The sequence below is a fragment of the Propithecus coquereli genome, unplaced genomic scaffold, assembly GCF_000956105.1.
Source record: "Propithecus coquereli isolate 6110/MARCELLA unplaced genomic scaffold, Pcoq_1.0 Scaffold782, whole genome shotgun sequence".
In the NCBI taxonomy this organism is placed as follows: Eukaryota; Metazoa; Chordata; class Mammalia; order Primates; family Indriidae; genus Propithecus; species Propithecus coquereli.
Window position 1 is genome coordinate 369,161 of NW_012153974.1, and position 13,660 is coordinate 382,820.

The following is a 13,660-nucleotide window of genomic DNA, read 5'->3' on the forward strand; positions in this document are numbered from 1 at the left end:
GCGTGGCCTCCGGAGTTTCCCTGGCAGAGGCGGCCGGTGCTCTCGCTGCCGTGTGGAGAGACGGTGATTCTGCGCGGGGACAGAAGGTGCGTAAACAGAAGCACCCACGGCGCATCCTCGCAGTCCCTGCCCTGGGCCGTGTCTGTGCGCCGCGTCCCCGGCGTCGATGCTGTGTCGGGCGATGCGCCTGAGTCCTGCCCCAGCAGGGTTCTCCGGGACGCAGGGAGACGGCGTCCCTGGGGGTCTCGTGGGCATGGGCGGCGGGGGGCCTGCCCTGCCCCCTCTGCCCCACCCGGGGAGCCCCCCACTCCCCCACCCTGTGGGTTTCTCGGGCCTGGTGCCGTGGGAGGGTGGCGAACAAGTCAGCAAAGTAGCTTTGGGGGCCACCGTGGAGCTGTGTGAGGGGCTGCCAAGGGACGGTTGGAGGGCCTGGGGCCATAGGCCTGACGCCAGGCAGGGAACGTGGCCGTCCCTGATGTGGTTGCTGTGTGTCCAGCACGAGGCAGGTTTGTCCCGCCCCAGCGACGTGTTGGCTCAGATGCCAGAGCGATGCTGGCCTGAACCTGTGGTGCACCTGGCGCCGTGCCAAAGCCTCGCCCCACCTTGCCTGGCTGAGGGTGTCCCACGCGGCCTGCAGCAGAGGCTGGGGGCCCACAGCCATAGTTGCCGAAACTGGGACTCAGGCCTGGCCCAGCCCTGGTCTTAACCTCCAAGCCATACCCTTCCTTCCCTTCCCTTCGCTGTACCTGGCCTTGACCTCTTCCTCCTCCATACCTGGCTTGCTCACCTGGCCCTAACATCCTGGCATTACCACTCTGGTCTTACGGACCAGCCGCAGCCTCCTCGCCTGCCCCTCCTGGCCCTCCTCAACGGCCTTAACCTCCTGGTCTCACCCGCTGGCTTTAGTCTCCTGGCTTTGCCCTCCAGGTCCGACCGCCTGGCCGTGTTAATAACCTAATCTGCGGCCCTCCCCTCCTGCCTGTACTCGCTTGGCCTTAAGCACGGCTCACCCTCCTGTCCTCACCTGATGGCCTCGCTCTCCTGGTCTCAGCCTCCCAGCCTTCACTCTGGGGCCTTGTGCCCAGGGCCGGGTCTCTGCGTTCCTGGTGGCAGCAGTGCTGGGTCTTGCTGCGCCTGGAGCACTCTGGCGGGCCCAGCACAGCCCTGCCCCGGCCTCTGGCCCCCGCTGGGACACGGGCTGCACGGCCACCTCTGTGCCGAGCACCTGCGCGTCGGTGCTGCTGCTCTGTCGGGTGCGGTGGCATCAGGGGGCGTGGTCCGGGGTCGCGGGGGTCTTGCCCGTGGAGTTGCCCTTGAGGCTGTGCCGCAGCAGAGCACGTGGCCCGGGCGTCGCGGCTCTGTGGGCCTGTGCTCTCGCCGGCGCCAGGTCCCCGGGCCCCACGTTCCTACCCGGCCTGGCATGCCGGCGCCCTGGCCTGTGGCAGGTGGCTCTCCTGGGGTTTAACGCAGTGTGGACGTGTTGGGTCCTTCACAGGTGGTCTTCCCTGGCCTACTTGGCTGTGCCCCTGCCGTCGTCCTGGGGAGCTCGGGAGCACGCGGGCAGCTGTCCTCTTCCTCGTCTTCTGTGGGAAAGGGGAGTTGTTGTTGTTTTTTTTTTTTTTAATTTCAGAATTTTTATGGGTGTACAAATGTTTGGGTTACGTTCGTACCGCCCAGGTTAGAGCAACAAGCGTGTCCACTGCCCAGGCAGTGAGCACCACACCCATTAGGTGTGAATATGCCACCCCCTCCTCCTCCCCCTCCCATCTGCCTGACACCCGATGAACGTTGCTGCTATATGTGCACTTAAGTGTCGATCAGTTAATACCAGTTTGGTGGTGAGCACATGTGGTGCTTGTTTTTCCATTGTTGTGATACTTCGCTTAGTAGAATGGGCTCCAGCCCTATCCAGGATAATACAGGTGCTAGATCACCACTGTTTTTGTGGTTGAGCAGAACTCCATGGTATACAGATACCACATTTTATTAATCCACTCATAGATTGATGGGCACTTGGGTTGTTTTCGCATCTTTGCGATAGTAAATTGTGCTGCTATAAACATTCGGGTGCAGATGTCTTGTTTACAGAATGTCTGTCTTTTGTTCTTTTGGGTAAGGAAGGTGGAGTTTTGAAGAAGTCCAGGAAACTGCCCCAGTGGCCTTGCTGGGCTTAGCTGACTGACCCCGTGCGACCCCTGACCTCCAGCGTGGGGCCACAGCTCATCACCCTGCTTGCTTGTGTGGAAGAGTGTGTTGGGCTGGAATCCACCAGCCCCATGTGCGGGCCGCGCAGCTGACCGTGTGTGCGCCAGGGTGCAGCCCGCCATGTGTGTCCTGCACACACGCCGCTCCCAGGGGCTGTCCCTCTGACACCGCCCTGGGGACAGCATTTCTGCCGCAGAGCCGGGCGCCGAGAGTCGGAGGAGAATAAAAGGCTTCACTGTCTTCCCTGAAGACGCAGGCGAGGTTGGCGGTCGGCAAGACGCCTTCCCAAGGTGTTTGACCGGCGGCTGCGCTGTTGGCCCCTGCTCCTCTCGCGCCAGTCGTGCTGTAGCCACACGGATTCTGTGGGCGTGGCCCCTTCCCTGTAGACGGCCGTTTCGGGCGCGAAGTAACCCCAGGCGTCTGCGCCCTGGTGCTCTCCTGGCTGTCGGAGAGCCGTCCCGTTTACTTCGCGGACCCTCTGACGAGGGCGTTTGCTGACGACGCTGCCGTCTGCTCTCGGACGATGCATTTACTGTCGTGTTGTTACTTTCCGCAGGCCGGTCTAATTGAAGCCAACGGAGAGCTCGAGGTCTTCATAGACCAGAACCTGAGCCCGGGAAGAGGTAAGGACCCGCCCGCGGCGTGCGTCCGTGCGTCCGTGCGTGTCTGCATCTGCCGGCCGGAAGCTTTCGCTCGCTGCGGAAACTCCGCCGTGGGAGCCTCCGGGCTCCGTGCCCTCGTGGGTGGGCCCCGCTCCGACGCCGGCGGCGCTGTTGGTTCTAACTTCCCAGTTTCCCGTTTACTATTTGCAAAAATTCAGAAAACGTAGAGTAATGTGAACAAGAAAATAAAGATCATTTATCTTCCTTCCACCCAATGCACGGAGCCCCTCGCCAGGGTCCCGCACGCTCCTGCGGAGAAGGGGGGAAGGGCCTGCAGGGACCGCAGTGCCCACCTGGCCCTGCCCGGGCGCCCTCCCCTGCCCGCTGGTGTGGCGGCTCCCGGAGGACCTGCCATTCTCTGTGTCTTGACACTCCACGGGGGACGTGGGTGGGGGGTGAAAGCCGCGTCTCTTCCAGGACCCCGCGGTTTGCGGTTTCTTGTCCTGCAGGCGGGACGGTGGACGCGTCTGAGTGGGCATGCGTGTCTCAGGCGGTTGCCGTGCAGAATCCTGGCCGTTGCCAGGCCGGGTGCCCCAGCTTGAACCATCGGCGTGCAATGCTTAGCCCCGCGAGGCAGCGTGTGGAGTCGCGATGGCCGCGTGAGGCGGCGACTGCAGGTCGTTACGGCACAAAGACAAACCTTGGGAAAGCTCACTTTGTCCAGGGAGGAGTTCGTGGCAGAGGCGGGGAGGCCACGGTGCGCTCTGCACTGTGGCGTCCGCTGGTCTGTGTTAGCCGGACGGGCGCAGGGGCTGAGGCGTCTGGTTTCAGGCTCTGTTTGAGCGTCACTCTTTCCTGATGCTTCAGATTACTCTCGCGCATAAAATCAGCTTTTTCCTCTTGACGGCGAGGCCCTGGTCAGCAGCCTCCCGGCGCTGGCTGCAGCTCAGCGCGTGTGAGACCCCCGGGGGCCGGGCTGATGCCTCCTGGGGCCTGGCCCCGGCTCCCCTGGCTCTTCCCCATGCAGGGTGGAGGACGGGCGTGGCTGGAGCTGGCCCGAGCCCTCCCGGCCCCGACCCCGGCGCTTGCCGCAGCGGCTGCTTTTCTGCTGCGGTTGGCACCTCCCTGCTTGTTTCCTGAGGGTGGAGGTCAAACTAACCCTGACCCTGACCCTCTCAGGATTCATATTTAGGAGCTTTTTATTTCGGGAGTACGCAGTGGTCACGGCTTGCTCGAAGGAGATGCTGTTTCACAGCCGCTGACTGGACGTTGAAACTTCGCAGCAGTCTCAGGAGTGACGCTTTGTATCGAGTGGAGAAGTTCACAGTTCTGTTGGCTCGGAAGCGATGGCGTCTGTCACCACGGCGCTCACGTTGACCTCCGCCGTCAGGACACACCCAGGGAGCTTTCTCGTCCCTTTTCCGTCCTCACTGACACGTCTGTGCTGAGCGTGAGCGCGAGCCACAGAGTTGGATTCGAGGGACGGGATGGAACTCTCTGGTGTCAACCCATCGCGGTATGTGCGCGTTTGACCTGGTCCTCGCGGTCTCCTGTTGGCGCCTGGCTCATCCGGAGGTGTCCCCAGCTGCGGTGGTCGCTGTGGCCACTCTGTCCCCAGAGGAGCCCCGGGACCAGTCAGCTCTGCCCCCAGGGCTGGCAGGCAGCAGGCCTGTCGGCCTCCGACGGCCCCGCGCCACGCCCGGCCTGGCGCTCAGAGCTGCTTCCATCTCACGCGCAGACACCTCAGACTGACTTCCGAGTCAGCGACAGTTTCACCTTCTGAAATTCTGCAGTTTGCGAGGCCCACAGGGGAGTCTCCGCTCGGCCAGGTCCCTCCTCTCCTGCCCCCAGCAGGTGGGCGCCCGGCCCGGCTTCTGGCGCGTTGTGGAGAATTCCCTCTGACAGACGGGACCCTGTGTCCATTTGCGTGTCGGGCACGGCCCTGGCTTCCCCGAGGACGGGCTCCCGGCAGGACGTGGTTCCAGGTGCTGTCCCCAGCGGAGCTCAGGGTGCCTGTGCCTCCTCGGAAACGGCCCCCCCGCCCACCACCGGGCTCCCCGGTCCCCGAGCTCTCCAGGGGCGGAGCAGTGGGGACAGCTCACGCCCGGGGCAGGACTATTTCCAGGGTTCGGCCTCCTGTTTGTGGGGTGGCGGGTCCCAGCTCAGCGGGGCGGCTGGAAACGCGCATCGGTGGGTGCCGGACCCTGAGGCAGGGCCTGCTCCAGGAGCGCGTGGCCTTGGCGGTCGGACGAGGCCCAGCCGCAGCGCGGAGGGGTCTCCTCCACCCAGAGCTGCTCGCTGAAGAGCCCAGGCGGCGCCACGGCAGGTGTGTGCCGGACACCTGGGTGGCGGGGTGTAGAGATGGTCCGGCGTGTCTACGCGAGCATCACAGCGCAGCAAAGGACGCTCCAGACCACGGCCTCAGGCTGGAGGAGGAGAGACTCTTCTTTCAAAGAGCTTCCACACATCTCCAGATCTCCGTGTTGACTGCAGAGAAAGGCGTGCGATGTCAAAGCAAGGACACACAGAGAACGTGTGGAAAGAACACGCAGATAAAGTCTCCGGTGCCAGTGAACACGTTATTCTAAAGGAATCCAGTAGTGATGTGCAGTGTGTCCATATTTACCTTGGGATTCCTCGCGACTCCCCGAGGCCGTGAACAAAAGGGCAGGGGCCGACGTCCGTCACCCCCCTGCCTCCAAGAGCCTGCCGTGCGCAGGCGGCTGCTGAGCGTCCGTGTGCCACGTCCTGTGCGGGACGGCGGACTTCCTCCTTCCTCACAGCCCCCTGCCCATGCCCTGTGCCTCTTCGAGCACCTCTGCAGTGGGGCGTTGTCAGCGTGACACGCGACACCCACCATCGCGCCCGGGAGCCAGAAAGCTGCTCTCCTAGTGAGATGACCAGACTCGCGGCGTTTCGCACCCACAGACCCTGAGGACGAGGCCCCACGTGGAGTGTGAGACGACGCGTTTCATGTGGGCTGTTCCATCGCGTGGCCGTCGGGCTTGCTCCGCATCGCTGGCTGGTGGCCAAGTGCTGGCAGAACACCTGAGCGTGGACACGCGTGCTCGCCCTCCGGGCAGAGGAGCTGCCGGGCCGCCTGGCCGCTGCCTTTCACAGAGCGTCAGGGCCGCTCGAGTCTCACCCGCACTCAGTGTCGCTGGGCTGGGGCTTCCTGTGCCTCAGGGTCCTTCTCTCGGACACACCTGTGCCCTCCTGTGGAGCTGGTGGTGTCTGTCCAGGTTGCTCTGCCCGTTACCGAGCTCTGGCCCTGCCTCGCCCATGGCACCTCACCCCCTCCTGTCGGCTAGTGTCATCCTGGCCCCGTGTCCTTGGGGAGCAGCCGGGGAGACCACGCTGGCCGAGTGCCGTGTGGCGCTCAGGGACTTCTCCGCTCCCGTCCGTGTGGAGCGACTGATGCTCGCCGCAAAGCCAGCGCCTGGCCTGGGAGTGCAGGCGGGAGCGTGTGCATGCATTTGAATGCCGCATCCAGTCCGGCGCACCTGTTCCTGATGCTGCGCGTCTGTGACGGCCAGTGGCCGTGTCCGCGCTGCGGTGACTTCCATTCTCGGTTATCGGGGCTTCCTGTCGTGGTTCCAACAGCTGCGTGGCGCTGTTTGTCACCTCTGTCGTTTGTGACCTCTGCTCCCGAGCTCCCCGACACCATGTGGCTGATCGCTAACACAATAAACCCGTCTTTGTGCCGGGAAGCCCTGGGGCACCAGGTCACGGCCGGCACAGCGGCGCCCTGACGCGTGGGCAGGTGGTCGGGCTTTTCCTCTGCGGACTCTCGGCCTGGGGCTGCTGCCCGAGTCGTCTGGCCGACGGTGCCGTCCGCCTCCCTCTGCGTCAGTGCCGCGTCTCGGCTTTAGGCCGGGATTCTCAGTGGGGGGAGAGGACGAGGCAGTGGCCGTCGGGACTCCTGACTCGTGGCAGCTGCTCCCCCCGAGACACCCTGGGTCGTGGGCGACTCCACCCGGTCCTTCTGCAGCCCTCGGGGGCTTGATGTCGGGGACGGGGGCGCCTTCTGGCCACCTTTGAGAACGCTGCCCCCGGGGTGCAGAGAAAGCCGCTTCCTCTCATCCTGCCCCTCTGTGGCCCAAAGGACATTTAAAAGCTCAGTGTCTGTCCTCAGCCCCTCGGTGACATGTCTGAGCCGTAACCTGTCCTGGGCTGAGGCAGCGCGGTGACTCCAGCGTGGCTGCTTCCCGGAGCTCCGAGCGGCGTCCCCTGGCTGTGGACACGGTCGGCACCCGCAGGTTCTCACAGGCGGGTCCTGCCTGTCGGGCCAGCCGTGTCCGGCCACCGTGGGGGTGTGGCCTGTGCCCTCGAGGTTGCGCTTCAGCCTGTCCCATCAGGAAGCAGGCGTGGAGCCGTTTCCCTGAGTCTACGCCAGGTCTGGGCAGGGCCGTGGGGGCGTCCTCCCGTGGTGGCTCAGACACCAGCACGTGCCGAGGACAGAGGGGCAGGTTGTGTTTTACCTGCTCAGGTGCCCGCAGGTGGCAAAGGCCCGAGTTTGGCTGTGTTTCCAGCACGTGCCCAGGTAGCGACTCGTGAAACGCTTGGCTTAAGAAACTTCAGGATGTGTAGTTAGAGTTGTTTTTGAGAAAACACTCAGCTTTATCCCTCCTTAGTTGATCTTAAACTCTGCAGATATTAATGAAATGCGATGAGTAACTGTAAAAATGTTCACGTGGTAGATTTAGAATCCTCTTCCTGTCCGTGGATCCTGGCAGGTGAGACGGTGTATGATCTCACCCAGTTTTCTTGCCGAGATGGGAATTCCCCGTTTATGATGACACATGAAAATCTTTTGACATCACTGCTTCGCAAGAGGCTTTGTTGTACGTTTTGCGGTTTAAACCATGTGTATTCTGGGCAGTCGGCTTGCAGGCCAGCATGACCCCGCTAACCGCGTCATCAGTCCTCCCTCCCAAGAAGGCCGTGTGTGGCCACCTCATCAGGGAAGTGTGTAAAATGTCCTGTTTATGTTGCCAGATTAACACGAAATGAAACCCCTGTACCCTTGAGATTGGCAGGAACCGACTGGTCTTGCAGAGGTAACGGCGGCAGGGACCGGAGCGACAGCCCCTCCGCTGTCGCGTTCCAGCCACACGGCCCCGCGGGGCCAGAGTCCCGGACAAAAGGCACCCGGACCGAGGCCGCCCGGCAGCAGGTGCGCCTGAGACGCCTGCACGCGCGTGCACGTCAGTGGGAGCCAATGGCGTGTTCGCAGGGCATGTGTTCACGGAGCCGTGTTTCTGTGGCGGAGTAGCGTCACGAGGGTGAAGGACTCAGCCGGGTGGCTCCAAAACGGCAGACAAAAAGGCGCACAACAAACACCACAACACGCAAAAAAACAACCACAAACACGACCCTCAGCCCAGGCCTCAGAGCGCGCCAGACAGGACGGAAGACCCAAGCAACCGCCAGGCAGGCCCAGGGGGCGCCAAGGACGCTAAAGGGACCGGAACTTCAGCAAGCCCACAAAAAACGAAAAAAAGACAACAAAGTGACACCAAACCGGAGCCACCCGGGAGCGACCGGCACGCTCCCGGCACGCGAGAGGTGTTTCACACAGTGGAAACCAAGAGCAAACCAAGAACCCACCCAGCACGGTGGGAGCCACCCACCCCGCCCAACTAATTTGTATATATATAAGTTGTCCAGCTAATTTTTTCTATTTTCAGTACAGACGGGGTCTCGCTCTTGCTCAGGCTGGTCTCGAACTCCTGAGCTCAAACGATCCTCTGGCCTGGCCTCCCAGAGTGCTAGGGTCACAGGAGTCAGCCACGGCGCCCGGCCCTGATTTTCCGTCTTGATCCACTTAGGTTATTAAGAAAAACTATTCAGTGTTCACATGTAGCAGCGAAATTCATTATTTAACCTATTTTAAAGCAGCCTATCGTTTCTTTAAGATGCACACGAAGCAACAGACTTATGTAAAGCATGGGGGCTGTAGAGGCCCCAGGATGAACCTTCCTGGTCACTGCAGGTTAGGTGGGCACTGACCCGAGGAGTGAAGGGAAGCGCGAGGCCCAGCGCTGCTCCCGGCCCCTCTGGCGGGCGGCGGGGGGTGTGGGGCAGGTGGGACGGGCGGGGCAGGCCAGGCTCTTGGAGGGACCCGTTTGGAGGGACCCGAGGGGTAGCGCCTCGGTGGGGTGGGAATCTCTCCTTTCCTGGTGTTGTCAGGACCCAAAATCACTCTCGTTCTTCACCCGGGACTCACTGCCGCCCGCGGCCCTTCCAGCTTCGTGGTTCCCCGACCTGCCTCCGCGGCGTCCCTGGGAGCCACCACCTGGGTCTCTCTGCCCTCTAGTGCCATTTTTTGAATCTTAATCAACTCTGATTCGTTTTACGATTTATCACATAAAGGAAATATTTCATGATTTTTATTCATCACGTTTCTGTGCACGCGCTCTCCACGGCGCCGCTGAGGGGCAAGGACTGCGTCTCTGCGCGGGTTGGTCCCCCGGCTCCACTTCTGCTCCGGGGTGTCGGTGCGTACAGAGGCGGTGGCCAGACTTGCGATTCTCTTAAAGGAGAAACTGATTTATTAGATTTCCGAACTCGTTTTGCAGCTATATAGGGAAACGTTGGAGTAAAAGTCGGTTTTAAAATTCCATCCCGTGATTGTGCTGGACTCACAGACTTCCCGGGCCGCGCGGCCCCTCCTGCACCGTGGGCAGTGGACAACCCCGGGGAGCTTCGCCTGAGCCCCGCGTGGTGCCGGGGAGGAGCCGGCCGTTGCGAAGGAGCCCATGCGTCCCGTCTGGGCGGCCCCCCTCACGGTTCCCAAGTGGGGGGCGGAGCTTCGTGGACGTATTCGTGGTCGAGCTGTGTGTCTAAATGAAAAGTGAGAGAGTCTCTCACTGGAAGCCTCGTCTTCCTGCAACTGCCGCCGTAGCCTTGATTTGGGGCGGAGACCCCACTCTGACCCTGTCCTTGTGTTGCAGGCGTCGTGTCCTTGGTGGCCGTTCACCCATCCACGGTAAACCCGCTGGGGAAGCAGCTCTTGCCGAAAACCTTCGGACAGTCCAATGTCAACATTGCCCAGCAAGTGGTAAGGTGCCCGGGCTCACGGAGACTGCGCGGATAGCGACGGGGCTGGGCGGCGCGGCGGGCAGGGCGTGTGGGCTCCAGCTCGGGCTGGGGTGGAGATTCGCAGTGCGCAGCCATGCAGGGGAGCGTCGGGGGGTCGCGGGGCTGCCTTGTGTGGGCCGCTCACACTCTGGCGGTTGGTGTGGCGGGAGTTTGCCAGACCTGGGGACGTGGCCGTCCCCTACCTCCCGGGCTGCGGGCTGCTTTGGTTATTAACGCTGCTCTTCACCGATTTCGTTTCTTTTCCGATTTTGTGTCCGTTTTCTTTTCCTCTCTGCGGATCCAGCCTGGAGCCCGTCAGACAAGGCGCCTCAGGAGTCCTGGCCTCGCCTGGGCCCAGAGCTCGTGGGTGGGATGCAGGCACGGCCCCCGAGGGCTCCAGCCCTTCCTCCGGGACCTGCCTCAGGCGCCCGAGGGCTCTTTTCCTGGACAGAGAGGCTCTGGCCAGTCCTGGTCTGAGGCGGCCGCCACCTCTGCTCCTGCCAGGCCTGGCCCCGCCGGCCCCCTCAGCCCTCCGGCCGTGCTGCTGCCCCGGCCCACCTGGCCGTGTCCTCTCTGGAGGAGGGGAACCCGCGTCTGGTGCCCTATCCCCAGCAGTCCCCTGCCCCGGGGAAGCTCTGTGCCGGGTGGTCTCCTTGCTGCGTAATGGCGTTTCCATCAGAGAACAGCGGCCACACACCGCGGGTGTTTTGGTCATTTCCGCACTTCAGTTTTTGTTTTAAATTCATTCCTGCTGTTTGCATTTATTTAAACACAGTTGAAATTCTCTGGGTCCCTTTGGCAGATCTTAGTGTTTGAGCTGTAACAGGGAGTGGCTCGTGGCAGAGCCAAGAGGTGGCACCCGGGGGCGTGAGCAGGACCCCTCCTGAGGGCCCCCTTGGTGCTGCCCCCAGCGGTGTGAGGAGGGCGGACACTCCGCCGCGAGTGTTCCAGGCGCTGCCGGTGCTCAGTGTCCTGACGGGGAAACGGGACAGTCTCTTGCGGAAAGTCGTGGGTTGTTGGAAGTGGCCATTTGTGGAAGTCTCTGGCATGTGACAGCTTCTCAGTAAATGCCATTTCGGTAACAGCTAAAAGCCCAGCTTTTTTGAGCTGTAGGAGTCGTACGGTTTGATTTCATAGGTGCTGTCTGCACATCGTAGCCGAGTTTATCTTGGAGAATAAGTGCAGCGACGGTTCCATTTTTATTGCTGGGATAGAGAAGTGGGAGGAAAATTAGCATGAAAATTATTTTACTGATGTGCTTTAAGCTTTATCTGTCTGACAGCCCCGTCACTGGTGCAGGTTCAGCTGTCTCAGTGGAGCTAGGGGTCGTCTCGCTCTGCAAAGGCCCCCGCTGTGGATCGAAGCTCACAAATTGCAAATGTCTCTCGAACCTTTTTATATTCCAAAGGTTTAAAAGTGGGACTGGCTGGTTATGACGTGAGGTGGCTCAGTCCTCAGCTGAGGGGGAGGGCGCTGGGTCTTTGACCTTCACTGGTCTGTGTGCCACAACTGGCGCTGGTGCACGGGCCGCGTGCTCAAGGCATCCACGAAGCCCAGGCTGGAGCGTCCAGCTGCCCTGTGAGCCCTCCCAGAGGCATTGTGGGGCAGCCCCCTCCCCCAAAACGAGAATCTCATGGTAAAAATTACCTTTCCTTTGTAATTTTACCTCTAGACCGTAAGTCCCTAAACGTTGTGGTTTCCTTCCATCTGCTTTTGGATTTTCTATTGTCAATGGGAAAAAAGACCAAACTCTGTAAAATAATTTTAAGGAGATTTACTCTGAGCCAAATTTGAGGACCATGACCCGGAGCCACACCCCCAAGAGGCCTTGAGCAAGTGGACTCGCTGAGGTTGGGTCACAGTTTGGTTTTATACATTTCTGGGAGACGGGGGTTACAGGTAAAGTCATAAATCATACATGGGAGGCATACATTGGTTTGGCCTGAAAAGGTGGGCCATCTCGAAGCGGGGGCTTATAGGTTATAGGTGGGTTCAAAGATTCTTTGGCCTGTAATTGGTTAAAGACATGAAGCTTTGTCTAGAGGCTTGGAATGTTTTAACACAAGGAGCTGTTTATCAGAGATGAGCCACTGGACATAGATTTGTTGTGCAAATTGAGGACCTGCAGGTGTGTCTTGGCTAACATAGCCTTAGCCCTGTTAATGGGTTACAAAGGGTGTCCCCAAGAAGGGAGGGGGGCATGATAAGGCATGTCTGACCTCCTTCCTCTTGGCAGGCAATTTAGTTTTAGAGTATTCCTTTGGCCACGAGGGGGTCCATTTAGTCAGCCGGTGGGGGGATGAGCCTTAAAATTCTATTTTAGTTCACAATTCCCCCCTTTTGGCCAAGATCTGTCAGAGGCAGCATCTATGGCCAAACTCTTATTTTGTCCCATCCGTTGCCAGCGTGGTGTGGCTACCTGCCCTGGGTCCATCCAGTCCCTCCGTGGGACCCTCGTGGCCAAGAGAACTGAAGAGCCAAAAAGGGGCTCACAGCCAATTAAATATTTTAAGCCAAACAGGACCGGAGGCAGACAGGCACTCATTAGCACTTTAAAATCTTCTAAATGACATAAGAATAAAATCCAAAATGTCAAAGGCAAGGCTACAAAACTAACTTACCTATAAATGTTGAACTACTATATTCTTGGGCTTATTGGTAGTTTTGTGGCAAATATGAGCATCATTAATATTTAAGCTAAGGTAACCTAGAGACTTTTATTGTGTCATAATATTTTAGTCTCTTTAGTAGTTTACACTAAGGTGGCTGATAAATTACTCATTATATCTCCTTTTGTATAAATCCATAACTGAGAAAAATTATACTCAGGAAGTTCTAAGTCTATAGGAAATAGAAAAAAAAAAATTTATGATTGGGATGGATTTTTGCAGCATGTGGCCTGAAAAGACAGAGCATTTCAGTTAGTATTCCTTTAGGCTTCTGTGTGCCCCTGCTTGATCTGGAGGGTCTAAACTAATTCCATCCCTCGGAATCGGCCCTTACGATCTCACACGCCCCCTCTTCCGCGATAGTCCCTGGGCCTAGAGGGAGGATATTTGAACAGGGCTTTGGTAGATTCCAAGGTTCTAGGTCCTGGAGATCAGGTAAACTTGCTGTATACTTAAAATCTGTCAGGACTCTGGAAAACAAAACGAAATTAGTAATGTTTAAATAAAGAGTCTTTTTGCGAAAATTTAGTTCAGTGTCATGAGGTTGAGTTAGCTAGACCCATGGTCGTATCAGTTTTCCAATTAAAATTAAAGTCCTGGAAGTTTGTTTTGTTTTAGTCCGGTGGTATATAATCTCCAAAGATACTAGAAACCAGTATTCAGGTGGATTTGTCAGTCCTTTTTACGACTTTACTTAAAGAAGCCAACTTTGGACTCAGCCAGAAAGAACCACTTTCCGAGATGAATTAAAGAAAAATAATTTTCTAAAGATGACAGAACTTGGACTCGCCACAGATAGAGACAATTGATAAACCAAACTGGTTACTTTTCTGGCATATAGCAATTTACATAATAACCGTAATTATTACTTGATAACACACCCCAAGACACGTCAATGTTTTACAGTACTGGAACACATACTAATAACATATCTATACAAGTATAGCCCAAACAAAGTTAAACGCCATTTCATATTTGACAATGTTCCCTGTATGGTTTTGACATACTAAATAAATCTAATGTCTGTTTTAGACTTTTAGTGGCCCTAATACATAAAAAGGTAGTTTAAGGTCAAAAGGCTGGATTTAGATTTTAAGTTTT

The 13,660-nt window shown here is 58.5% G+C and overlaps 1 protein-coding gene across 1 annotated transcript in view; it reads left to right on the forward strand.

Annotated features, from left to right (window-relative positions):
• Positions 1-13,660, forward strand: part of TFDP1 (transcription factor Dp-1) — a 42,664-nt gene that overhangs the window by 8,302 nt on the left and 20,702 nt on the right. Inside the window, exons 2-3 of the mRNA XM_012662824.1 lie at positions 2,762-2,828; positions 9,764-9,870. Of these exons, the coding sequence (XP_012518278.1) occupies positions 2,762-2,828; positions 9,764-9,870 (174 nt within the window). The remainder of the gene's footprint in view (positions 1-2,761; positions 2,829-9,763; positions 9,871-13,660) is intronic.